The 27,780-nt window shown below is 51.6% G+C and overlaps 1 protein-coding gene across 1 annotated transcript in view; it reads right to left on the reverse strand.

The window, feature by feature from the left end:
• Nucleotides 1-4,740: 4,740 nt before the first annotated feature.
• Nucleotides 4,741-27,780, reverse strand: part of NSG2 (neuronal vesicle trafficking associated 2) — a 55,275-nt gene continuing 32,235 nt past the window's right edge. Inside the window, exons 4-5 of the mRNA XM_047872386.1 lie at nt 5,852-5,962; nt 4,741-4,932 (exon numbers count right to left, since the gene is read on the reverse strand). Of these exons, the coding sequence (XP_047728342.1) occupies nt 4,741-4,932; nt 5,852-5,962 (303 nt within the window). The remainder of the gene's footprint in view (nt 4,933-5,851; nt 5,963-27,780) is intronic.

Consider the following 27,780-nt stretch of genomic DNA (forward strand, 5'->3'; position numbering starts at 1 on the left):
TGAGTCTGATCTGTGGGGAACAACGCTGATGTTGCCATGGAAACCAGTCTTTTTTTTTTTTTTTTTTTCCGCCTCAACTGTTCAGGAGCTCTATTTTTCTAAAGAGATGGTGATGCGTGCTTCTTGGAAAAATTGTCAGGGATTTCTTTCTTCTTCTTCTTCTCCTTCCCTTTCTCCTCCTCCTCCTCCTTTTCCTTCCACGTGATGCCCCAGTCAGATTAGAACACAATGTAGGGGGAGGGGAGGGGAGCAGGATAAGTTGATCAACAGCAGTTCTGACAGGTAGTCTTTCGATTTTCCAGAAAAATGTATGTCTCCCTAAATGTCTCCTGAAGTGACTGACAGCTGGGAACATCCTGGTGCCGTCACTGCCTCTCCCCAAGGTGCAGCAATTGTCTCTTCATGCCTGTCCCTTCCCCTCCCCCCCCCCCCCCCCCCCCCGCCCCCCCCCCCCCCCCCCCCCCCCCCGCTCAGCCTGGGTCGGGAGCCCCAGGGGAGCAGCCCCTACTTCCTGTGCGTGTTTAATCTTTGCATCCGGCACAGGCAAGAGGAGACATCCCAGGAGCATTTGTGAGGAGCAGCCCAGAGCTGTCTCTCCCCTACACCTCTGTGGTGCTCTTCTGCTACTGGGGAGCCCTCTGCTCAGTGGTGTCTTCTCTCCACACTCATAAATTCTCACCATCAAAATGCAACTCGTCCTTCAAGGCTTACCTTTTTTTTTTAATTTTTTTTTTTTCAACGTTTATTTATTTTGGGGACAGAGAGAGACAGAGCATGAACGGGGAGGGGCAGAGAGAGAGGGAGACACAGAATCGGAAGCAGGCTCCAGGCTCCGAGCCATCAGCCCAGAGCCCGACGCGGGGCTCGAACTCGCGGACCGCGAGATCGTGACCTGGCCGAAGTCGGACGCTTAACCGACTGCGCCACCCAGGCGCCCCATCAAGGCTTACTTCTAAAGCCAGTTCCCCCCAAGGACCCCTGACTGATGCCCACACTGTCACGCTCTCCCTTCCACCCTTCCTTCACACCTTCCCTTCTGTCTTATCTCCCTGTCAACTGTGTGCCTCTCCAGGGAGCGGTTCCCAATGTCGGTGAGTAGGTTAAAAAGTGTGCCAAAGCCACAAACGGAGCCTATTCTGTGAACCAAGGTGCTGTTTTATCATGACTTCCTGTCTTCCCGTAACTCTCCATCAGCTAGCAGTGCTCAAAACCCCATCCTCCAAACCCCAGAGCTGCTTTTCCCTGACAAGCCCCTCTGGTTAACTGTTCTAGAATGAATCCCCCCATTCCTTAGGTATTGTGGGAGGAGTTAGGTAGCCTCTTTTTTGTTCTGCTGGGGAAGCTGTGACTCCACCAAGAATAGCACATGGCCCCAGGGTTGCCCCTAAAACCAGAAGTGTCTGTCCCCCGTCTCCTATCTGTCATCCTCTCCCTTCTTTCCGGTCACACACTCACAGTCTCTTCCTTCCAGAGAAAAGATGACTTTGGCTTATTTTTTGAGGCGATGGAGTGGCAAATCCATTTATGACACAATGTTTGAACATGTGTTCATTAAGTCTTCAGTTGACTTTGTGTAATTGAAAAAAATAGCGGGTGTTTACACGTTGGCCATATGGTCAGCCTGCCTTGATGACTGGGATGCCAGCCCAGATCCCTGCCCTGGCTTCACGGTGCCCTGAACAGAGGCTGAATTCCAGGGCTCTGTGGGTGCGGGTAGGGTTGTCTAATGCCGGAGCTCAGCAGCCTGTGCAGCCCCAAAGGCAGGAGGCCTGCTATCTTCCTTCCCCTTCCCACCAGGCATGCATGAATGGCCCCAATCCCCAGTGTTAGCAATGGGCTTGGAGCCTCAGCTTCCAACTCTGCCCAGAGTCAATCCCGGTCTCTCCCTCCAATATCTGGTCATTCAAGTTTGAGAAGAACCGTGAACACAAACCACGAACCACCAAGCAAAGTACAGGGATGAGCAGTTACTGCCGAGGGGCACCGTGGTTAAGACCCCAGTACCAAAACCTGTAGGTCAGAATCGTGGCCCGGCCATTTCTTAACCCCATGGCCTGGTACAGGGTGCTGCACGGCTCCGTGCCTCCACATTCCTCCATCCCAAAGTGGGGAGGACGATGTCGGCATGGCGACAGTGACGCCAACGATGGGGGGGGGGGTCCTTACCTCATGGAGCTGGTGGAGGGTTATATGACATGCTTAGCACCCGGCACGCAGCAAAGGGCATCCATGTGCTGGTTATTCTTTTGTTTTTCCTTAAGATTTTTTGCTTTTAAGTAATCTCGACACCCTACGTGGGGCTCCAACTGGCAGCCCTGACGTCAAGATTTGCATGTTCTACCAGGTGAACCAGCCGGGCGCCCCACGTGTTGGCTGTTCTTAACCTTACCCACTGATGCCAAGCCCCAGCGGAGAATGAGCCGGTTTGCTTTTGTGATAGCTGTGACTCGACTTTGGGGGGAATGAACTATAACCTTGACAGGGCTGCTCAAGGTCTTACAAAAGCGGGCTGGCGGGGGGGGGGGGGTGGGGGACAAAGGAATCACACGCACCTGGGTTCGGATCCCAGCTCATCTGCTATGGCCCTAGGGTCTTTATCCCTCTGAGCGAGCCTCAGTCGCTTTCTCTGTAAAATGAGGGTCACCAGCTCCTCCCTGCCGTGGTTATAATAAACCCTACAGCTAATTAGGCAAAGGACCCCAGTGATCACTCATCACCTCCTTCCTCAAGCTGTTGGCTCACAGCCAATGGTATTATCTCAGTGGCATCCTCAAACTTGCCTTGTGCCATATCTGTGCCCATATCCGGGTCTGTCTCCAGACGTCAGGGCGGTGACTATGCATCATTCATCATTGAATGCCCCGTGCCCGGCACAGCCTGGCCCTCCACGGGTGCTCAGCTGACACTGAAGGGGTGAAGGACGCTGCACTGTAAGACAAGGGACCAGGTGTATCTCTTAGCCCCAGCTTCTGACCATAGCATCATTTCCGGGCCCGCCTGCCCGAGATTTCCCCCCACAGCCCATTTCCAGCCCCAGTCTAACAGGATACTCTGCCCCCAGAGCCCACTCTGGCCCCAGCATCTTCCCTCCCCCACCAGGCTCACCGAGCCAGAAGACAAAGAAAGTGGCAAAGGGAGGTCAAGACTTTTCAGACACATCTATCTTTATTTGTCTCCTGTCAGAAAAGTTCAAGAGTTACACCAAAAAATACTTCAGCCTCTGCTGCCTACTGACAAAAATACGCCACAAAATTATAAAGCGCTCAGCGGTGTTGCCAGGGACAATTTGTTATTCCGCTTCGATGACAAATGAATTTACAGGTGACCGGAGGGGATGTGGTGGGAGGAGGAACGTCAGATGATCGCGTTTGGCAGGATAGTTTGAGCTATGCCAGTCTTATTACCCGGCTGTTGGGTACGAAGATTTCGGCAACATAGCAAGCCAGGAGAAAATGCCCGTTAAACGGCCTGTCACCGCTTCATGGGGAGACGGTACTGCATCTCGAACAACCAACTCTCCCAGCCCGTTCTGGCCCTGGAGGCACCTGCCACAGCATGGGCCTCCCGGAACCCTTTGCAGGAGAGCTGGGTGGGAGTAGGCACAGGCTGATGTGGTCCCAGGCAGCAGGAGGCCCGGCCAATGCCAGATGCTGCCCCCCTAGCCAGGAGCTTCTGAAACTAGATTGGGGACTTTGGGTGCTTGTCCAACGGCTGTCAGTGCAACAGGTGGGCAAAAGAAGGTCCACATTTTTCAGCTTCTCTGAGGACCGATTTGGCATTGCTGCAGCCCCCATCTTTACGTCTCCCTGGCTGTCACCTGAGGCTCCTGGTTATGACCCTTATCATAAGAAGAACAAACACGAATTTTAAAATGTGGTCTAGCTTGGCCGAATGTTACATCTGCCTGTCCTGTGCCTTCTTTCTTCCCGCAGCCTCTCCTCTCCTCTCCTCTCCACCCTCGCTGTCTCTTAAACATAGGCGGTACCCACGTGTAGATCTAGAAACACTAGAAAAAGACAGAGAACGTCTGCCTGCTGCTCAGAGTTTGCTTGTATCCATCCCCGGGCTCCCTGGGTCAGCCCGAGCCCTAGCTTAGATTCCCATATGGACAGTTTGTGCTAATTTGGCCAAACACACCGGTGGTGGGAGCTCCTCACTTTGGGTCGTGTGTGTTCCGGGCTTACCAATGCCGAAATCAGCCCTTCTCTCCAGCTAGGCCGGTCCTAACTTCCCATAGTCCTCTCCTGCAGACCAGAGGCCAGCCACACAGCCCCAGCCTGCATCACTCACATTTTCGGTACCTTCCAAACCCCATGCTGAAACTACAGTTTCTCTGCTAAGAAGCCCAGAGGCTGTGCTCTTTACGGCCCGTCAGCGTCTTCCAGATCCAGCCAGTTGACTCTTTCTGTTCATTTTGTTTCCCTTCCTGTTTTTAAATTTTCCTAACAAGTAATAAGCAGTGGCTTTGAAAATATCTTACATGGGAACAATCAACACGAAACATGCCTTTGTACATAATCCTGACTTGGGGACGAATCAACAATACCAAAAGACAAAAAGAAATATCGATTCAGACAACTCCAGTGCACGATATTTTCGGTGAGTTCCCTCCCCCTACCCACCCCGGCCCCGCCCCCACCCCCATATCCCAGGAGTACAGTGGTGTCTTGTAACTGGAGCTTGGCTTAGCCAATGGGGGGGTCCCCCTCCGCACCCCCCACTCTGGCTGGGGGTGGGCCTCTAATGGCCCTGGGTCTTGGGCGGCTTGGGCTCATGGATGACAGCAGCCGCCGACAGCCACGGCCCGATGGCCCGAGCAGTGCTCTGCTTGGCCACACTGTAGTGGCTGATGACCGTGTAGAAGCGGCTTCTGGAATTGGGGTCCTGGGATGAGTAGTAAGCATCCAGAGAGGCCGGGATACAGCGCTTGTGCTGAGGACGAGAGACACAGAGTCAGGGGGAGCTCAGCAGACTGCTTCCAACCCAACCTACGCCGGGGCCCCCCCATCTGGGGGCCACCGCCACATAGGGTTCTCAGCCAGAGGCCAGGTGATGTCACCTGGCCTGGGCCAGGCCACATTACAACTCAGGTAATGTTTATGCAAATAGCTAAGAAAGGGTGTGACTTATAATAGGTACTCGGTAAATGGCAATTTATAAATATTTCTATCACCTGATTTTGCTGAAAAGCAGATTCTGTCTTTAGTGCAACTAATATTTGTCGAGAGCCCATCATCTAACAGGTCCTTTGCTAACTGGTTTTACCTAAATTCTCTCCTTTAAGGCCTCACAAAAATCCTGGGGGCAGGTATTCCCGGAGCCCATTTTGCAGGCAAGAGAACTGAGGCTCAGAGGGGCGAGGAGATGCCCTAAAGCCACGTAGCTGGCTCGGTTTTTCAAGGGAAGGAGCCCAGAGCGGGGTGCAGGGCAAAGGGCCCACCAGTAGGACTCAGGGAGACCTCAAAAGCACCCACCCCCTGTGCTCGCATCTCTACGGGGCCACCACAGGACCTGGGAATCAGACATCAAACCGGGAAGACTGGTGCCCAGGGCCGAGCTTTCTGTAGAGGGACCAGCCTATCTCAAGCAGGAGTGAGCTCTCCCTGACCGCCGGCCTGTACCCCAAAGTGGGACCACCTCCGGACTCCTGACTCTGGAGAGCACTATCTGGGAGGAAGAACTCTACGGCCTGCCGGAAGGAAGCCAAGTCCTTCGTGAAACTCCTTGCGTGACGCATCTTCCATTTTAATCAGTCTGCAGGGAGGTTGCCTGAATTTGGGTGAGCTTGATTAACCCTCTGACTGAAGCTGGCAGTCACTTGGGGGCCACTCACCTGCCAGAAGTCCCTTACCTTATACACAAATCCCTCTGGGCAGCTGTGGTCATAGGTGAAGGCTTTGTAAACCACCAGGAACACGATGCAGGCGAGGAAAGCGAGGGCCAGGCTGACGAGAATGGTGACCTGGAGGAACACAAAACTGGGAGTCATCCAGCCTCAGCCCACCCTGCCTTCCGTCCGCCGCACAGCCGCCTTCGAATTCCGGAGCTGTAGGCCACGTGGCGCGTCCGAAAGAGCAGGGGCCTGGGGCCCAGAGAACGCGCTCTGTCTCACTCCGTCACTAACCTGCAGGGTGACCTGGAGAAGAGCGCCTGTACTCTTTGGGCCTCCGTTTCCCCCGTCTGCTAGATACTCTCCGAAGCCCCTTCTCGGCCCAAGCGTGATTCTCCCCGTTTACGTTTCCTGTTAATTGTGTGCAGGTGCACGGAGGGTAGGGGGGGCGGTGATCCTTAAGCCACCTGTCCCTTCCGGCGCTCCCGCCTTCCTCCACCACCACCCTCCCTACCACTACTGAATTCCCATCTCAGACACAACGGCCTCTTCCACCTCCACTTGGACATGCCATAGGCACCGCAGACACACCGTGGACGCGTTACCAAACCAACCCCCTGCTCCTCCTGCCTTTTTTCCCCAGCTCCACTCAGGCCAAAACCCTGGGAGTCATCCTTGACTCCTTTTCTCACATTCGACATCCAATCTACAGCGGAACTTACTGTTTCTCCCTTCCGACATAGCCGTAATCCGACAGCTTCTTACCACCCCGGCCATCTCCAACCCGGCCAAGCCAGCAACAATTCTCTCGTGTGCAGTTCCAAAGCAGCCCCTGACTAGCAGCCTCCTCGACCCAGGCAACGCAGTCACGCACAGTCCTTTCAAAATCTAAGTCAGGGCACGTCCCTTCTCTGCTCAGAAGCATCTAACCGTCTCTAAATTACTCACACTGAAAGCCCAGCTCCTAACCATTATCTACAAGCAAGCTTTAAAAAAATAACACAACGCTAAACAGACTGAGGGCACCATGAGGATTTATCAGAAAGGAGTAAATGTCTACTTTCGGGGTTCCCTCCAGGCTTGCGCTGGCCCCATCCCACTCCGTGTACAAAGTGGTGGGGTAACCCCCACGACATTGGGTGCCTTGTGTCACAAGCAGAATGTTTTTTCGTGTTATTTTTAAAAGCTGGTGGCCTTTTGAGTCAGTTGGCCCAGAAATAGGGCAGAATTCCTCTCACGGAGAGAAGATTTCTTTGATTCAGGATAAAAATCAAATCAACCTAGGGGGTCCCCAATCCTATCTCCTTCCCAAACCAGGAAGGACAGAGGGGATGGAAGTCTATGTGGCTGCATGTGTATATCAAGTTTTAGGACAGTGTGCTATGATGATGTAAGAAAAATATATAGTTGGGTCTTGTTCCCAGTTCCTGGCACAGAACTCCTAAAACCCTTGTAATTTCCTAAATGATAGAGTACTAGAAGCATCTTTTGTTCTAATATTTGGGTTTTGTGCCCAGTTCCTGAAATAGCCCAGATCCATAAAGATGAAAGGAGTGTTTTTTAGGATTCATAACAAGTCCCTTTCGACCACACCTGAGTTTATGTTAATGACGGGACTTTTGGAAAATCCCAACGGATAGGGGTCAGTTGCCAGGGAGTCAACTTAGTGATTAGAGGGTTGGGACTTTCGATCCCATCCCCTCGCCCCCCGGGAGAGGGGAGAGATTGAGTTCAATTAGAGGGTTGGAACTTTCGACCCCATCCCCTCGCCCCCCGGGGGAGGGGAGAGATTGAGTTCAATCGCTGATGGCCAGTGATTTCATCAATAACGCCTATGTAACAAAACCTCTATAAAAGTCTCAACTGAAGAGATTCAGAGAACGTCCATGTTGGTGAACAAGAACGCGTCCATATGGGGGGAGTGCGACTCATCCTGTACTCCACGCGGGGACAGATGCCCTGTGCTCAGGACCCTTCCAGACTTTGCCCTGTGTATCTCCCCTGGGGGCTGTTCGTTTGTATCCTTCGTAACAAATCAGTAATACTAAGTAAAGCACTTTACTGAGTTCTGGAAGCCGTTCTAGCAAATCATCAAAACCGGAGAGGAGGCTATAGGAGCCCTCAGTGAACGGCGAGTCGGTGAGGAGTACAGATGCAACCTGGGACTTGGGACCCGCATCTGAACTGGGGCAGGCTTGTGGGACTGAGCCCTTAACCTTGGGGGGGGGGGGGGTTTGCACTAAGTCCAGCGGCCACCGTCAGAGTCCAGCTAAATTCTAGGACGTCTACTCAGCGTCCACCGAGAATTGGAGGATTACTTGGTGTGGGAACACCACCGCACGTCTGATGTCAGAAGTGGTGAAAGCATGGAGGAAAAGGTAGCTCTAGATGGTGACATGTGAAAGTCACTTCTAAACTCTCGTCAGCACAGTGCACTGTGCACCCCCTCCGGGTGCACGCTGAACCCTCAGCAGCCTCCTGCCCAAGGTTGGCGTGGGGGAGCGCAGAGATCAGACCAGAAGCACTCGGGTAAGATGTGGAGAGAGCTGGAGATACCAGCAGAGGCTGGAACCTGGAGCAAGGGAGAGATGCCCCAAACCCGCATACACCCCCTTACACACTCTGAAGATAGTACTTGATGAGTACAAGGCCACTAGCTAATGTTAAGGACCTAGGAATACCTGGTCAGCGGATGTGTGAAGTAGACGGAAAGAATTTTCAATGCCCAGATTTCCCAATAGCCAAAGGCAGAAACAGCCCCAATGTCCATCAAGTGATGGATGAAGAAGCACATCGTCTGTCCATACGCATAGAGACGGAATGCAGATCGGTGGTTGCCAGGGCCTGGGGGTAAGGGGAGTGGCAAGTGACAGCTCATGGGAACCGAGTTTCCTTCTGGGGTGACGAAAATGTTTTGGAACTAGGGAGAGGTGGTAGTTTGCCCAATACTGTGAATGCGTTAAATGGCCCCGAGTTCTTTGCTTCAGTTAATATTGTATGTGAATTTTACCCCGATTGAAAGACACATGCCCAGAGCTCAGGTTGATTCTGTCCCTCAAAAGGACCTTAAGGTCCTGCTAGCATCCCCTCACCAGAGCTGCGCGTGAGACAGACCCAGACATGCTTGCAGACGCAGCCACCCACAAAGGGCAGCTGTAGAGCTCATGCGTGGCAAGGTGCATGCAGCCCCCCCCCCCCCGCCTCCACTGCTGACCCGATGCCGGGTCTTGGGGAACCCCCAGAAAGCCCCCATCCTAATGTGACCATGTGCGATCCCTGACTGGGCAGAGACAGTCTCTTTGCCTAGCCCAGCATGCGCGTCCCCAAGTCAGCAGCAGGTCGGTGAGGAGGAGGAAGCACCGGGAGCTGGAGCAGGGCCCAGCACACCTGCCCATGGGACACGTTCCCCTTAAGGGGACGGAGGCCCTTCCCTTCCTAATGTCCCTGAGTGAACAACCCCCATCTAGGAGGGGCAGGGTGTGATTTACCATAGCGGTCCCAGAGCTGGACCGGTTAAGCACAACAAGTGTTTCTGGAACAAGAAGAGAGAAGGAGGGAGGGGAGGAGGGCGGGAGGGAAGGTCCTGTAGGAATCAGTGCTGAGGCCAGGATTCTGATGTTTTGGGTCCGGGACGGTGGGTCCCGGACATGGGCAATCTTATGAACTCTCTGGGTGATTGTAACGCACAACCAGGGACGAGGACCGCCACCGTAGCATGACTAGGTGTGAGTGGTTCTCAAGCTGGCTACCCATTCTTAGAATCACCTGGGCAGTGTTTGAAATAATGCTGATGCTCTGGACCTGCCCCAGACCAATCACCCCAGCGTCTCTGATGGTCGAGTCCAAGCCCCAAGGTGGCTGTCGTGCACAAGAAGTGTAGGGAAGAGTGTGGCACGTAGGCGCTGGGCAGGGTGCCCTATGTCACTGCCAGAGACAAGGGTCTGGCGCTGAGAAGGACGCCAGAAGTGCCACCCACCCGAGGGGCTTTGCTGAGCGAGTCTAACTTCTTCCACATGTTCCGTAGCCCCAGAACTAGGGTGAGAAGAGGCCATTTGAACCAAAGAAGAGTGTGTGTCCCTGTCCTGAATCTTGGTAACTTCTGCAGCTGGAAGCCAGTCATTTCCTAAAAGCCTGTCAGGGAACACAGGGCTGTGAATGAAGCACAGGCCCTCCCTCGGAGCCTCACAGCCTACTGGGTGAGGGAGAGGTGGACAGATGGGGGCGGGCACGTGCAACACAAGGGCTGGCACCGTGAGGGCAGCAGCACGGGGGACTCCTGGGCCTAACCAGTCTGGAAGTGGGGGGCCGGGGAGAGGATCAGGGAAGGCCTCCTGGAGGAGGCAACGTTGGAAGTGACTCCAGGGAGGAACGCCAGGATAGGGAAGGAAGAAGGTTCTGAGCAGAGAAGTCGTATCTGCCACGGGGTGGAAGCTGGGACTGTTCTGGAAGCATCACATGGTTCACCGTGGCTGGCCCAGAGGATGCAAATGAGGGAGAGAGGGGTCTGGTGCAACGGGATGGTGGCAAGAGAACAGATAAGGAAGGGCCAGGCTACAACTTGGGCTTTATCTCCAGGGGAACAGGGAGCCCCTGAAGGTCTTAAGGAGGGAAGTGACAGGATACAAATTATGTTTTGGAACGATGCCTCTGTGAGCAACACGGAGGCAGGTTTGCAGGGGCTGGAGGCAGAGAGGCCAGCGAGAGCTGATGCGTGAGGCCATGCCCCCAGCGCTGAGACCGGGCCTGGGGCCGTGAGGGTGGAGGGGTGGATGTTTTGAGAAGCTCCTGGGAGGTAAGCAGAGTGAGGTGAAAGGGAAGGAGGGAGGGGACTCTGGGGACGAAGGGTGACATTAGGGCTGGTCTGGATTCTTGTGAGCTGAGCAGCATTGGTTGTCTGAAGGGAAATGGGGAGGAGGAGTAGACCAAGGTTCCCGTTGTGGTACCTGGATGAGCTACTCCCTGAGGAGGGGTCTCCACGGGGCATCCGGGGGAGCCGGCCGTCCTCAGCTGGCCTATCCCTTTCTGGCAGATTCGTTAGTGCTTTGGTCCCTACAGTAAAACTCCCAGCACAGAGGGGGATCCCCAGAGAGGACCCCAGAGAGAAGCTCCCACCTCCCCACGAGCACCTCGGAATGTGAAGACCTAACTACACGCCAGGAGTCACTGACTCGATCATCTAGCCTCAGAGAGGCCCCAAAGCCCTCGGCCCCACTTCTCGATGCAACAACCTGGGACTAGAAATAAATCCAGGCTAGATTTGGGTTTCTGCAGGGATGGCATCCTCACCGCTGGGAATACCCGCCGCTCCCCGTCTCCGGGCCCGCCCCTCGCGCGTTCATCCGAGCATCCGCTCAACACACATTGATGCAGGGCCCACAGCGGGCCAGCTGCTGCCATACGGTCACCGCCTCCAGAGCCTATGGCAGAGACGGGATCAGATGCTGAACAAGCGAATCACAAAGAAATAATCATGAAACGAGTCCTGAGCAGGACCTGGAATTGTGCGGACCAGGGATAGGGTGGGCCAGGGTGGGAGAAGGGGCTTCACCTAAGAGAGTGGCCCAGGATGAGGTGCCAGCCCAAAGACCCACAGAGAGAGTCTAGGGTCCCAGTGGGCCTGGAAGGAGCAGTGTAGCTGAGACAGGGGACAAGAGGAGAGGCCGCTGAGATGAGGCACCATAGGGCTTTGAGACCAAGGTCACCCTTGTCCTGTCCAGGAGAGGCACTTCCCACGACATCCATCCCCGTGCTTTCAGCTAACAACCTGCTCAGCCTCGCCCCCCAGGGCCAGTCTGGCCCGTCTCTGCCAGCCTCCAGCTCCGGCCACCACTCCCTGGCTCCACACGGTCCCCTCCAGCCATGCCCAGCCCCACAGAGTTCTCCTGTCCTTGTGCTTCTCAGCCCGGAACTCCCGTGTGTCCTTCCTCGTCAGGGAGAATGGCTCCTCAGCCTTTCCGTCCAGCCCCACTGTCCCCTCTCTGCCCGGCTCTGGACAGGGTCTTCTGAGGCTGCTCTGAGGGTGCTTACTCTGTCATCATGACCTCTTCATACCTCTGAACCCTCCGTTTCCCAGGGAACGCTTCAGGCAGTGAGTATATCTCATCTTTTCCTCTGTGCCCAGCACCATGACTCCTACACAGGGGGACGAGTAAACATCTCCTGAACTGGAATGCTGAATCGAATGAAGACCGTGCAATGCACACGTGCACGCACGCACACACATGCACACACACACACACACACACACACACACACACTCTTCCCCAGACATACACAAGCAGACAGACGTGCAACCTGGTCCAAACCACGCTGCGTGTATCCTGGATGGAGCGCTGAATTACCTGCACTTGGCCTTCTGGTCTTTTCCATCCCCTATTCTCAATCCCATCCACTACAGCCCCCCAACACGCGCTCAAACGAAAGCACCTTAACCTTGAAAAGGATCAGGATTGGGGTTGGAATCTGCTAACACCTGCCTGAGATTTCTCCTCAAACTTTCGAGCGTAGGTCAGAGAGAGAGAAGACAAAGAACTCAACACGGGGTATGCAGCTCGCAGTTCTGGCAAAGCCGTGCCAAGACGGGCCATAACGACCACCCACCATGAGCCATATGTCCATACAATGACAGTAACAGTGGTAGGAATAGCAATACTAACCATAGGTGCTAAGAGTTGTTGGGAACTCACTGTATATGAATATTGGCACAATTGTAGGCAACAGGTAGCATTATTATCCCCACTTAGCCAACGGGTAAACTGAGGCTCGGAGAGGTTAAATGACTTGCCCGAGTTCCCACAGTTGGTAGCAGCTAGGTGCAGACAATACACTGAGGCGCCTAAACGGCACCTTGACCTCTCCATTCCAGAACCAGCCCGGTATCTTCCACCTCAGTCAGAAGACAAGGCCTTTCCTGATTTGTCTTCAACATCCCCCCTGGGGCTCAGCCCCTTTCCTCCCACTGCCTGATGCACCCTGACTCCCCCACCTCTACGCTCTTGCACCTGCTGGCCCTGTATGACCCGGATCAGGTAGCTCCTCTTCCCCAAAGTCTTCCCCAAAAGTCTTCTTAGCCCCTCCCCTGGCTGCTCACAGCTCCCTGGCACCTTTCTCAGTGTGCCATAATTAACCACCCCTGGTCTGCTTCCCCTCTTGAGCGGCAGTGTGGAATAACACTTCACATTTCTATTTACTAAGCACTGGTTATGTGCCAGGCACTGTTTTGGGCACTGGATATGGATTTATCCTTGTAAGCCGCCCAACAGCCCTATGAGGTAGATACATCTTCATTTTTTTGGATGAGGAAACTAAGGCACAGAGAGGCTACCTCATTGTCGGACTCATACAGTTAATTAAACAATACAGTCTGGAGTCTAACTCAATGAAGTATTGGCCCGGGCTCTTCAGCCCATGCGATATTCCCCATAAGGCATTTATTCGCTAAATATCAGCTGAGCACCTACAATGTGCCAAAAATAATTCTACACATTGGGCATCCAACGCCAAGGACAGGGGAGGTCCCTGCTCTCATAAAGGTTACCCTTTTAGCGAGTTTCTTCTTGCATAAAAGGGGAACAACAATAGTTTCTGCCTCTCAGAGGCTGGAGGATTACATCAGATAATGCGAAGCCTTGGAGTGAGTTGAGCAGTGGCCCCCCCAAGAGATACGTGCATGTCCTAATCTCTGGAACCTGTAAATGTGACCGTATTCGGAAATGAAGTCTTTGTAGGTACAATTAAGTCAAAGATCTTAAGATGAAATCATCCTGGACTATGGGGGCCGGCTCTAAATCCAAGAGTAAGTGCCCTTCTATGGGACACACAGAGGAAGACGAACACCCAAGGAGAAGAGGGGTTATTTGAATACAGAGGCAGAAACTGGAATAATACCCTGGTGAGCCGAGGGACAGCTGAAGCCACCAGAATCCAGAAGAGGCAGGGAAAGACCCTTCAGAGGGTGCGCAAGCCTGCCTTGATTTTGGACTTCTGGTCTCCAGAACCGTGAGCCTAAATTTCTATTGCATTAAGCCACACGGTTTGCGGTAATGTGTTCTGCCACGGCCACTGTAGTGCCCTCCCACAGTGGCCGGCCATGCTGCACCTGGGAGAGCTCCTTGATTTCTCCCTGTCACCTGCCACGTTCCTCAGCGTGTTCTTCAGAAGCTCCGGCCACTCGGGAAGACCGTCACTTTTCTCAACGTGTGTGGCTCTGGTGCGCTTTCTCAGCCCTTCCCCCTTTAGTGAACTCCTAGTCATGCTTCAAAACCCAACTCACAGCACGTTGCCTTTGCTGGGAAGGTGCCCTCACTACATTTTTTTTTCCTGCACCACTTAGCGCTCAGCTCCCGTACCGTACCACGGTTGTCTGTTCTCTTGAGTGTGTGTCACGGGGGCAGGGACCTGATCTTGTTTGTCTCTTTGGCCCCAGCTTCCAGCTCACGAGCTGGCACGGGGTACGGGGCCAGGCGGATGCAAATGCATATCCCACATTCCCTCCCCCACACCCCCTTTCTCATTTTTTGGCACAAAGCACTGCCAGCAGCGAATTTCCAGGGCCCTTCTTAACTGTTCCGCAGCCTTGCAGGGTGACCGGATACAATCACTGCACGAGGTCGTCTGCAGTCGTTTGCCTGCTGCTGGAAGAATTCTTGGTTGCCCCTGAAGCGATTTCCTTGCCTGTCTGCTGTGCCGGTCAAAGATGAGAGGCTTCCTTCAGATGGCTGGGAGGACAGACCCGCCATTCTGGGCAGTGTCCACGAAGTTCTTTGGAGGGGGTGGGGGAACCCCAACCCAATAGGGTTCTCACCCTGCATCTGTCTCTGGTGAGCTGTGTGATCTGGGCAAACACTTCACCTCTCTGAGCCCGTTTCCTCATCTGTTAAATGGGGACAAATATCCCAGCCCACAGGACCGCTGGGAGGATTAAATGAGATGACGCCTGTAACGTTGCCTGGGGCTGTCCTGGTGCTCAGGGAGGGCAGGGAGGGGGGGAGCTTAACCAATAACAGCAATCACTTACCGCCTGTGCAGTACTGTGCTGGGTACTGTGTCGAGCACTTTTTGTGTATTATCTTTTAAAATCTTTCACGGTAAACCTACAAGCCCAATTATTACCCACACTTGACAGCTGTGCAAACAAAGGCACAGAGGCACAATGTAGCCGGCCCCAGGCCACCTGGTTATTGAGTAGCGGAGCCGGATTGGAAGTCTGGAATATTTGATCCTGCAGTTCCCCCCACCCTAACCACTGCCTTTTGGTAAACATGTTTCTGTCCTGCTGCTGCCTTGGCTTGGAATAGTGCAACGAAACAACAGACAGCGCGGACTCTAAACTTGCTAGGGGTATGTCACCTAGACGTGGAAATCCCAGGAGTAAGGAAGACAGAGGAGAAAAACAGAACCCTTCCACCGACTGCCAAGGATCTAAGATCCTCATTAGGGCAGGAACCATGAATTTCATTAACATTCATGTACTAGAGCCTCGCGGCATCACAATGCCCAATAAACCGCCCTTTTTATGAAAAATGCAAACCCTGGAAACCTCAAAGCAATCCAACCACTCACATCGGGGAAATTAAACTTTGTGGGGACATAAAAACGGAGCTGCCCGACACACATTCATCTTTTTGCGTGTGACAGCTGGAACCTCCAGAGACGGAATTAGGCCACCCGGTGCCTTGCTCCTGGCTCGGTCCCAAAGATCCTGACAATAGGCCTTGAGTGGAAAGTGCGAGGGGATGGTAGCTTCCATAAATTCTGCCCCGGTGACATTCTGGTTCCCCTAGCCCTCTCCCTAGCACCAAGCTCTAAACTGGAGTAGAGCTTTAGAGCCAGATTGTCTGGACCGAAAGCCCAGCTCTGTCACTAACCTGCTGTGTGACCCTGGGCAAGTTGCTTGCCCTTGGGAATCCCTGACCTACTTGTCTCTAAAATGGGGGTGATACTGATGGCTACCTCATACTGGCTATTGTAAGACAGCATGTGGTAATGCATGAAGCCTTCGGGATGGGCCCCGCCTGTGATAATGACCTTAGTTAGCACCCATGGAGCACGTACATTTCATGTCCTCAAAACTCGGTGGGGAAGGTATTATCAATGTGCCCATTTCACAGATGGCAATGACTTTACATATGTGAAGGCAGAGTGAAGAGTTAAACTCAGGTCTGCCTAACTCAGAAACACAGCTGCCTTACCATATGCTATACTGCTGATAAATCTATAACTTTGTTACAGTTTATTTTTATTCAAAGCGCATGGCACCATTATAATAAGAACAACATTGGAAATCCAAGAGGAAAACACCCATTACAATCGCGCCATCATCTCAAGTCTGTTTTTACACACTTGCTATTTATTCTTATCAACACGCATCCCCGCATAAATCTCGATTCCTTCCACTTCTTTCCATTTTACCCATTTGTGGCCCATCCAACTTCCTGTGATCACATAGAAAGCATCCTCACATACCGAGTCTGACTCCTCCTTGCCCAAGGCAGACCTCCACTGTATCTATCACCTGCCGAAGGGCTCTGAGTCATTACCCTAATCCACACAAAACCGTCACGAGGTACAACCAAGATGAATAATGCAAAAGGCAAAAGCACCATGTAAATGCTAACACTCCTTGCGGCCGTCACTGTTGCTGTTATAATCTTGCAGGATTAGAGCTGATTTCGGTCCGGGTGTTTCCTCGGCGTGAGGACCATCGGGTGTTCCCCTGGGCTGCCCTCACCTGTGGCCCGTCCTCCCTGACTGACAGGGCGATGGCATCTGTCTTTGGGCTTCCAAGGGCCTGAGGGTCCTACTGGTGATTCTTGTCGCTGGGGCAGAAAGGCGCCTCTGATGGGGGGCATCCCTTCTCTGGTTTTTCCTGCCTTCCCCTCCCAATCCACCATCCCTGCTGGCCCCCAAAAGGATCTTCCTAAATTATCCCTCAGCGCATTTTATCGTGGGGCTGAAGATCCCATCTCAGCCTCCGGCGGGCCTGACCTCCTGTCCCGACAGAGTGCGTCTACGATTTGCGGAGCATCAGAACCGTCTAAGGAGACTGACCGGCTGCAGGCTTCTGGGCCTCACACCCAGAGACTCTGGTTCCCTCCATCTGCCCTGACACCCAGAAACCAGCATTTCCACGCAAGCCCAACAGGTTGGGACGCAGATGGCCTGGAAACTGTAGTTAGAGCAAGGCAAAGACCAAAACTTTGTCCGGCTTCTAGGAGAAGAGAGCAAGAAGCTCACATCCTCGATTGGCAAGTGCTCGACACGTTACGCATACGAGCTCGCTCAGTCCCAGCCGGCATCCCAGAGAGTGCGTACGGTTGATGCTCCTGCTTTTCAGACGATGAGCCTGAGCATTGCAGGCACTGGGTAAGTTGCCAGAATTCTCCAGCCCATCAGTAGTGGAGCAAGATCTAGAAGCCGGATCTGTTGAGATCCAAAACACATTTTCTTTCTTCAGCACTGCCCTGGCCCCTGTGTTCCTGGCCCACATCACCAACTGCTACGGCCCCAGGAACCCTCACACACACATGCACACGCACACACTGACGCACGCAGGCAAACACACACACACACCAACACAGACACACATATGCACACCAACACAGAGATTCACAGAGACCTACACACGGACACACACACACACACTCCCTCTCTCCCCCTCTCTCTCGCCCTCCCCATTTCCCTCCCTACTTCCCGAAAGTTTTAGACTTCCTGCTACTGGCATGACTTTCCACTCCCTTCCCCCTGGAGGGTATCTCACAACACACACCAGGAAGCCTTCCTGGACCTATCCCTCCGGAGGGACACCTCTCTGAAGCTCCATGTGCTGAGTCCTGGCCACAGTCACTTACTGCTCTGCGTTTACACGACTTCTTGTCCCAACAACCCACCCCACCGGAACCACGAGCTTCTCCAGGGCAGGGGCTGTGCCTCAGTGACCTGCCCAGTTCTTGTTCCGGCCCTGCCACAAAGAACATACGCGTCAGCTTTGAAGGACTCACACCCATTTGCTTCAGCCACAGCCAGAGCCAGACCCCAGAGCAGGGCGGGTCTCCTCCACCCAGGAAGCCCTCCGTGCACATCACGGCCACCCTCAGACGCACACAGCTGTCTCCCTGCATCGCAGCCGACCGCGTCTAGACGCAGCCTGCAGCCGTATCTCCATGGAAACACCGGCCCTGCAGCCCAGATAGCCCATTCCATTAAGCTACTTTCATTCCTCAATCCCCTTTCTTGGCGGAAGAGTTGATTTTTAAAAAAAGGAGAGAGAGAATCAGGTCAGCAAAACTGGTTTGGGAAATTAGAAATCATCCTCCGAGCTCCGAAGTGTGGCATTGCTGGGAACGCCAGTAGGGCGTTTCTAAGCCACATAAGCTACCCCACGTCTTCCCATAAATCTTGCAAGGGTGCGAAAGCAGTCCTGCCATTGCTACAACAGCCACACGGCAGAGGGTCCTCGGGCGGGGGTCAGCTGTGCTTGGGGGAGGCAGCAGCTCGGCTCCTCTCTTCCATTTGCCACCTCGGTCCGCAAGGAGGAAGGAATCCGTACCCCATCTTCTACCTGTTCGCCCCTCCCGCCCCCCACACATAACACATGTACCCATCCGGCCCGGAGGAGTCTTGGAGGAATCTTTACAGAGACCATCACCCTTGGAAAGGTCCACTTGCAAGGCTGGCGCTTGGCTGGTGTCTGGGAGCTTGCGCATCAGGAGGGCCCCGCCATTCCCAGACCTAAGAAGAGTGGCTCACTGTGCCTTAACTGTACACATCACATGGGTTGTGCTGAACACCGGCCTTCCTTCGGGGGCTCTGGAACTTGGGTACGTGCTGGGCGAGGGGTGCCGACGCGACCAGCTCCTAGGAAAAACCCTGGGCGCTGAGTCTCTAACGAGTTGCCTGGTAGACACCACCTCACGCATGTCACAGCTCACTGCTGGGGGAATTGGGTGTGTCCAGTGTGACTCCGAGAGGAGAGGACTCTGGAAGCTCGTGCTCAGCTTTGGACTTTGGGCTTTATCCCATGTACCTCCTTCCTTTACCAACAGCGTTTTGTATCCTTTCGCTATAATAAAGCATAGTGCCGAATACAGCCATACCCTGGGCCCTGCGAGCCCTTCAAATGAATCTAGAGGTGGTCCCGGGGACCTCTGATACAGCGCCCCTCACTGTCCCCCTTTCTGGTTCCCCTAAAGGAGAGGCATCGTGGATCTTATTTTTCAGAGCCCAGCAGGCAAATCTATGGACGCTATGTCTTCAAAGACGGGCCCCAGGTTCCAGCCCGTAATCTTGCCCTCCCTGCCCCTCTGAGTTCAGGCCCCACGAATATCTCTTCTTTTCTTGCTTCGTGGATCATGACAGGGTAAGGGTCTCCTCCTTCCTGCACAGGAGGAGTCTGAGCCATCTCTTCTCCGGTCTGTACCTCCTTTCCCTGTGGGTGATCACTGGGTCAGCCTGACGTTAGGATTTGGGAGCAAACGCTCTCTCTCTCCTATCTCCCGGCTCATGTTTCCTCCCTCTGGTGAAGCATCTTCCCTCAGATGCTTTCGATTGCCCTTTCCTCCGACCATAGTACGAGATCCCTCTTTGGGGTGAGGGTGGGCAAACCAAGAGGAGAAGCCAGTGACTCTCTAGGCCTCCCCCCAATAGATACAAGCCCACTCTGCTCATGGAAGAAGCTGTCTCTCAGGTTATCGGGTGTTCACCAGGAGTACTTTGCCTCCTAATGTACGGACATCCGTGGCAGGGAGCCTCGGAAGGAAAGAATGGAAAGATTCTGGCACCCAAAACTCTTCCTAGCTCTGGTCAATCTACGGATGTGGGTATGTGGACTGACTCCACAGCCTCTCGGCCCATTCAAGATGCTCACCATTGTCAAGTTCAGGTAATACCTAGAAGCTGAGCCTTCCCTCAAGGCCCAAATAATCTCGGGTCAGCCGGAGATGTTTCAGTGTGGCCTCAAGGTGGAATATTTTTCCATCAGTCTGTTCTGTCCTGATGAAGAGAGAAAAGTGCAATGGTGGTCCCATTTACACGTCCCCGGCCTCAGCTTTCTCATCTGGAAATTGGGATCATAATAACTACCTCGAAGCCCCAGGGTAAGGGTAAAATGAGATCACTATGTGAAAATACTGAGTACAGTGCCTGTCACGGAGTCAGTGCCCAGAGATGTCCATCCCCTTCTTAGTCCTCACCAAGGATCTGGGAGGAATAAACATACCTCAGGATCTAAAATCTTATTTCCTCTGACTGCCCCACAGTCCCACGCTTTGAATGGTGGTTTGTCTGTTTGTTTTTCATGCCAAACAAACTGCACTTATTGAATGCTAATGAGTTCATTCTCTTATTTTTAGATTCCTTGGACTGAAGGACAGACCTGTGAAGGAGAGATAAGCAGAGTGACCCAGACAAAGACCCATGATGTTTTTGTAGGTCTGTTTGCCTAGTCAGAAGGAAAGAAAGTGTTTGGGTCTTAGGAAATACCTGGCCAAGACTGAAGACGGCCATCACTACAGGCCAGGGCTGGTCTGAAGCCGGTGCAGACTCAGAACGGACGTGCTCTCTACTTCCAGCTCCTCCCCCTGCTTTTTTGCATGACTTTGGACAAGTTCTGCGACGTCTCTAAGCCTCAGTGTCTTCATCTCTAAGACGGGTGTTACAATGATTCCTAGCCCACAGAAGCACTGAAAGGTGCCGTGAGGTGATCCAGATCGGGTTAGCTTTGCTCTGAAGCAGTACACGTTCAGCAAATGGCAGAATGATTTCTGTCACGTTACCTCTTGGACAGAACTGCTGACCCTAAAATGGTGTGATAGGCCTCGAGAGTGAGCATTCGTTTTGTTCACGCCCATATTCTGTTTAATTCCCCTGCCGGGGTCAGTTCCTGGAGAAGGAGTTGCTTTTGTTTATAGGCTGTGCTTCCATATCCAAGATGATTGCATTGCAAAGGTTTAAGAGGGACAGTAAGAATTATTAAACACAGTATAGTCGTTTTAACCTTATTTCTTATTTGTAACTTTTAAAACCAACCCTATAAGGTAGGTCTTACCATTTATAAACGAGGAACATAACGGGCTCCTGGGTGGCTCAGTCGGTTGAGCGTCCGACTTTGGCTCAGGTCATGATCTCGCATTTCATGGGTTCGAGCCCTGTGTCAGGCTCTGTGCTGACAGCTCAGAGCCTGGAGCCTGCTTCGGATTCTGTGTCTCCCTGTCTCTCTGGGCCTCCCCCACTCATGCTCTGTCTCTCTCACATGCTCTCTCAAAAATAAATAAACATTTAAAAAAATTTTTTTAATAAAATACATGAGGAACATAAGACCCAAAGACATTAAGTCACTCTCCTAAGTAAACTCAAATAATGAACTGAGAAGCAGAATTTGAACTCAGGTATGATCCCAAAGGCTGGGATCTTCCACTCCTTCTGCTTCCTCTGGAATGGCTACTATTAGAGTGGCTGTTTGGAATACAAAGGTCTTCTCCATCCCTAAACCAAAAGGATTGTATTATTACACTCTTTGGCCAGCTCCCCACGGAAGCCCCCAAAAACCCATTAAAAAAACCTATTCTCCTGGGCCCCAATGAATCCCGCTAAGTAAATTGCTTTTTGAAAGGAAAAGGAAAAGGAAACATCTGTGGCCTGAAACTTTATATGAACAATAATTCAAGGGTCTTTCTCAGAACCCGGAAAGGGAAACCCCCTATGGAAGAGGTGTAGAAGTGTGGACCGAGGTAGAGCCAGGAATTCATTGATGTTTGTAGAGCCCTTGAAAGAGGAAAAGCAGAATTTAAACTGGAACATTCCAAAGCAATTCTTTTCTCAGTTTAATTTGCTATTGGCATAATCATGAGAAAGAAGAAATGAGGGTCTGGGGGCCCAGCTTATGTGGGAGACAAACCTCTGGCCTCCTGAAGTATTTTTCATTTCCAAAGTACAAACCATTGTTCGACTTGGGCCAGAGGACGTGAAGACCTCTGACAGGGAGGCTGTTACAGGATGGAGAGGCTGAGGGCTTACTTCACAAGGTTGTGCCTTTCTAAGTTGACGAATGAAACACCAACACAGAATAGAGATATAAGCAAGTGCATCCTTGATCCAAACAACCTATTAGGATGCAAGGAGTCAGCATTTCCTGGTCATCTACTATGTGCAAGTACAGAACAGCCAAGCAACATAAATGAGAGAAGAGGGTTGGTGGTGAGGCAATAGGACTGCGGTAACTGAGGTGGGGGGGAAAGGCCACATCGACAGGGGGCAGCAGCAGCTCAGACCCAGGCAAATGCCGCCAAGGACAGGAATGAGGACCTATTACAGCTGATTTTCTGCTTTTTCAAGAAAAGACGGAGATTCTGAACTTCAAGTGAAACATCCCGATTTTCAAATTAGGGGCCGCAGGTGCAAAATTATGTTTTCTTTCATTACTCATCTTAAATGTTTCAAAGACCTTATAAAATTGGCCTTTGCAGCCCTACTTTATAGGAAATAAGTTTCCAAAAGTGGTTGGGTCAGGGTCAGGTAGCGACAAAGGTTGAAACGAGGACTTGGCCCCTGGAAGGATTCTAGGAGGGAAGGGATGAGGTCCGAGGTGAGCGGTTTGGAGCTGAGTGGAAAGCCAGCTCCCAGGTGGCACCATGAACACGTATGACCAATTACTGGACAGGGCAGGGGGCTGGTATTAAAGGGCTCTGGAGCATGTGTCCACAAAACATCTCCAAAGAGGCCTAGCACCTTCTACCACAGTGGATGCGGGGGATGTGGGGGTGTGGAGAAGACGGACCTGACATTTATTGAGTATCTGCTACGAGCCAGGCCCTGGGTTTTGCACGCATCACTCCACTGAGTCGACACAACGACTGTTTGATGAAGATATGACTGTCCCTGTTTTACCGAGGTGAGGTGAGGGGACTTACCCGGGTCACACGGCAAGGCCAGGTCAAGGCCTGCTTTCTAACATGTGCTGGGCTGGGCCTTCTTCCTGCCTGGGCTGCCGAGCAAGGTGAGTCCTGGAGCAACCTTGTCACTCACCAGCATTTTGTAAATAGGGTCCAGACAAGGAGACGCTCACAAATCTGGCCAGGGCTCTTTTGCACAAGGTGAAACTCAGGAAATTAAGATGTCACACAAGCCTTGCTGTTTCCACAAGGAGTGATTGTAGCTACAAATCTGACCCAACATGCAGGCAAAATGGGCTGTGGGCAGGTAGGTAGGTCAGGCGCTTTATTTACTGCTGCCACGATTATGATTTTAATTTGGTGTGAAGGAAACAAAAGGCTTCTGAGGGATCAACATACAGGTGGCACGGAAGTTCAGTGTTGGCTTCGCAGAGACGGGGAAGCAGGGGCTTAAAAGGGAAGCAGTGGGAGGTGGGAGAAGGAGGTAGGCTCAAGCACCAGACTGGCCTGGGATCCGGTCTCTGCTCCACCATCTCCTGGCTGTGTGACCTTAACCAAGTAGCGCCACCTCTCAGAGCCTCACTCTCCCATCTGCAAAAATGGGATTATCATGCCAGCTAGGTACCTACCAGCCACATTGGAAGGACTCGCAAAGACACTGGATGTAAAGCTTCCAACAACGCTGAGTATCATCACTGTCGTTATTACTGAAATACATTCCCGAAGCGGTCACCCGTAGAAGCAACTGCTTCACTTCCTGTCACTGAAATCGTCGACGCTTAGCTGTACCTCTTAATTTCATCAGAAATGGTCTGGTGAGTCAGAGCCTTAATTAACTTTTGCATGGTGTTTTTGGGGCAGGGATCGCGCCCTTGCATTTCGCCCGTTCTCCCTGGCTCCCAATAATGGAAGTGCATGTCCCTCATAAATTGTTCTGACTCTACAAACACGAGCCCATCACCCAGTAGACACACAAAGTAGTGCACGCAGCCAGCCTGCAAGGCCGCAGAGAGACCTCTCCCCAGCAGCACACTAAAGCAAGGGGTTGGAACCTAATGAAATTACCTTCCCTCTGCCGAGTTCCCTGCAGAGATTGCAGTCTGGGCTCCTGTTTGTGTGCTCATTCGGCTGTGACCTCAGGCTTTCCCCTCTCGGCAGTCCCTCCCCGGTAGGATGAGTTGGGCATTGTGACCCAGAGTGAAGGGTCATGTCCTTTCCTATCCGCCGCTCTTTGCAGGATTGCAGAAAACCAAAGGGTTGGGAGTGAGGTTCAGGTCAGGGCTGCTTCCCAGACGTGGAAATCAAGCAGGGCAAAAGACGCAGAGAGTAGGACGTTGTTAACAACAGGCTCCGTGGCTGAGATAGTCAGTGCGACGTTCGCCTGTGCCGTCTTCTCCTTGAGAGTCCCCAGCCTTGAGGATTCATCTTGGCAGCCCCTGTATCTGGCCAGGGCTTGGCTGCAGTAGGTGTTCAATGAATCCGTATGGAGTAAGTAAATGCCACCTAACTAGTTTCATTCGTCTTATTTTTATGACACCCCTCCCCCGCCCATCTTTTCCCAGAAGTGATCGAAAGCAACCTACATGCTACGTGATCTAGTAATCACTAACATTCACTGAGGGCTCACAGTGTGCCAGGTTCTGCCCTGAGTCCCTTACAGGGCTTCTCCCCTGTGTCTTCATAACAATCCTTTGTGCCAGGTATTGTTAGGATTACCCACATTTCGCAGATGAGGAAAATAGTAGGGAAGTAAGCGGAAGGAACAAAGATGGGATAAATGGGAGGCAGGTGTTATCACAGTGCCCATACTTGGAGCAGAGGGGCAAAAATCGACTCGGGGTTTAGAGCAGCCTGACCAAAGAAAGGAAGTAGATCTCTTAGAGTCCGGAAGATAAAAACAAACCGCTCGGAAGATGCACAAATGGTTTTCGTCTGACTTGTGTGGCCTTGGGCAAATCAGCTCTGTCTCACCCTCTGTGTCTTCCTCTGTACAAAGGCAGTGCTTACAGTACTGTCCCCCTACCGGGGCAGTTATGAAGGTCCAGGCGACGATAAAGACGGCAAGCCCAGTGCCTGGAGCCCAGAAGACACTCCATCAATATTCGCCCTCCTATATTTTCTCTGGCCTTTTTCCCCATCCACTTATTGAAGGAGGCATCTTGGAGTGTGGGTGTTTAACTGTAAAATCATCGGCAAGGCTGCCCAGCCAGCTCATTATTACTTAAAAAGAAGAAAGGAGCTGTGCAAGGCGTCTCGGGGCTTTTCAAACACGCCCGCTCCTGAATTTCACGAGCAGTGGGTGGCTGAATGGTTTGGTGAGTTCCAGCCTGGGCCCTGCTTGAGATCCACGTTAAATGAAAGGTGCCTCCAACTCCCCATTATGGTGCCGTGCCCTGGGAGGCTCGGGAAAGTCACGCTTTTCCGACATCGCCTGCAGCCGAGAAATGCAATTGATTTTCCTGGCCTCATTTTTCGTGTTTTAAAGAACTATTTCCCCAGGGCTCCTCTGAGAGCTGAAACGGAGAAAAATCTCATTCATATGTTACCATGTAACCTAAAGACTAATCATGCACCTGACAACAGATAGGGGCGGAACACCTAGTCCATGGCAGATCCAGGGCCAGGCACATGGGCCGCAGGGACGTGGACAGCTACATGGTCTCTACCGTCAAAAGAGCCCTTTAGAAAGAAAGCTGTGAGGAAGACAGCACCACGCAAGGAAGCCAGCCTGGAAGGAGAGCGGGAAGAGTGACGTGGGCAGAGAGAACAGCGTGTGTAAAGGCGTGGGGATGTGGATGTTACCAGACGGTGAAAGAGGAAGCTTGATGGGTAAATAGAGGCAAGCTCAAGAAGGAGTATGGGGTCAGACTAGAGTTTATTGGGAAGACAGGAGAGCTAACATGTGTGTAATATCTGGTGTCCGCTGACATGCTTCCATTTGAACATTAAATATTGCTCTGGCAGTTTGGATGGAGATTCGATTGGAGGGGGTAAAATTGGGAGGTGGGAAGACCAGTCAAGGGCTCTAAAAATAGTCCAGCCCTGAACACATATTCCACGAGTGGCTTCTTCAGGGCCTAGCACGGAGCTAGGTAGCCGGGGAAATAAACCTAGGTCTGCTGGGTGCCCGCTGCATTTTGATGCTTTACAAATGTTTTCTCGTCTAAGTATTACTAAACAAGATTGGTGTCTCCATTTTACAGATTAAAAAAAAAACAAAAAAACCTAGCTCAGGGAAGTAAAGAGAGGTGAATCACACTGGGAGCTCCACGGCTGAAAATAAGTGTGGCTCTACTCTGCAGACCAGCGTCAGAGATGACAGCAGGCTCCAACACGAAAGGAGAGACAATGTGCTGTCTCTTCAGAGTGAGATGCTGTAATCTAGAGCCAAAAATAATTCATGTGTGCCTAAAGGGTAAACTGTAAATACAGAGCCCCGAGCTCTATTGGTATTCAATGATAAGTGATGTTGCTTTAAAATCAAATAAATATGCACACATGGAGGTTTTAACTGTATGCCATCATCTCCGGAACATTAGATTGTGGGCCAGGTCTGGTACTTCCATGAATCACCCATACCACCTACCCCAAGGCTTGGGTCACGGTGGCTATTTGGTAAATACTTATTGACTGAATGGGGCCACTTAGAAAAAAATTGCTGAAGGAGGTTACAATTAAGAGAATGACAATGGGTGCATTAAAAAAAAAAAAAAAGCTTTCAAAGCTTTAGAGAGGCATCGGGGAAATACAAAACAAAACCACACTCAGATATCACCTCACGCCAGTCAGAGTGGCCAAAATGAACAAATCAGGAGACTATAGATGCTGGAGAGGATGTGGAGAAAGGGGAACCCTCTTGCACTGTCGGTGGGAATGCAAATTGGTGCAGCCGCTCTGGAAAACAGTGTGGAGGTTCCTCAAAAAATTAAAAATAGACCTACCCTATGACCCAGCAATAGCACTGCTAGGCATTTACCCAAGGGATACAGGAGTGCTGATGCATAGGGGCACTTGTCCCAATGTTTATAGCAGCACTCTCAATAATAGCCAAATTATGGAAAGAGCCTAAATATCCATCAACGGATGAATGGATAAAGAAATTGTGGTTTATATATTCAATGAAGTATTATGTGGCAATGAGAAAGAATGAAATATGGCCCTTTGTAGCAACGTGGATGGAACTGGAGAGTGTGATGCTAAGTGAAATAAGCCATACAGAGAAAGACAGATACCATATGTTTTCACTCTTATGTGGATCCTGAGAGACTTAACAGAAGACCATGGGGGAGGGGAAGGAAAAAAAAAAAGAGGTTAGAGTGGGAGAGAGCCAAAGCATAAGAGACTTAAAAACTGAGAACAAACTGAGGGTTGATGGGGGGTGGGAGGGAGGGGGGGGTGGGTGATGTGTACTGAGGAGGGCACCTTTTGGGATGAGCACTGGGTGTTGTATGGAAACCAATTTGACAATAAATTTCATATATTGAAATAAAAGCTATAGAGAGGTAGCTGGGTACAAACAAATTTTGTTTATTAATTTTTCACATATTTACTGAAAACTACCTACACCCTCCTAATAATACTAAGCCAGATGACTTTATGTTTTAATTCTTTTTTTAAAAAGTTCAAAGAAACAGATGATTTCTCTGTTCTTTCAAATTTTCTAGAGCACTGAGAAAGAAAAAGGCATGTTCATTCTCTTTACAAAGACAACATAATAATAATACCATACCTGACAAAGACAGCACACACACAAAATCACTCAACGTAACCTCACAACATTATTAAAGCCAAATTTCCAAATAATATATTATCAGACAGAATTCAGGAGTATACCGTGACCAAATGTGGACATGTGAGAATGGCTTAGTATTTAAAAATCTGTTTGCATAATTTACCATAATGCCAGGCCAAAGAAGACAAACCATACATGCAGAAAAGGCATTTGGGGAAAAAAAATCCATGAAAATATAAATGGCGAAATGTTAGGAATAGCAGACCTGAAGGTACTGGCCAATGCAATTAGACAAGAAAATGACATGAGGAGTCTAAAAACAAACTACAGGG

Source organism: Prionailurus viverrinus, chromosome A1 (genome assembly GCF_022837055.1).
Source record: "Prionailurus viverrinus isolate Anna chromosome A1, UM_Priviv_1.0, whole genome shotgun sequence".
Lineage (NCBI taxonomy): Eukaryota > Metazoa > Chordata > Mammalia > Carnivora > Felidae > Prionailurus > Prionailurus viverrinus.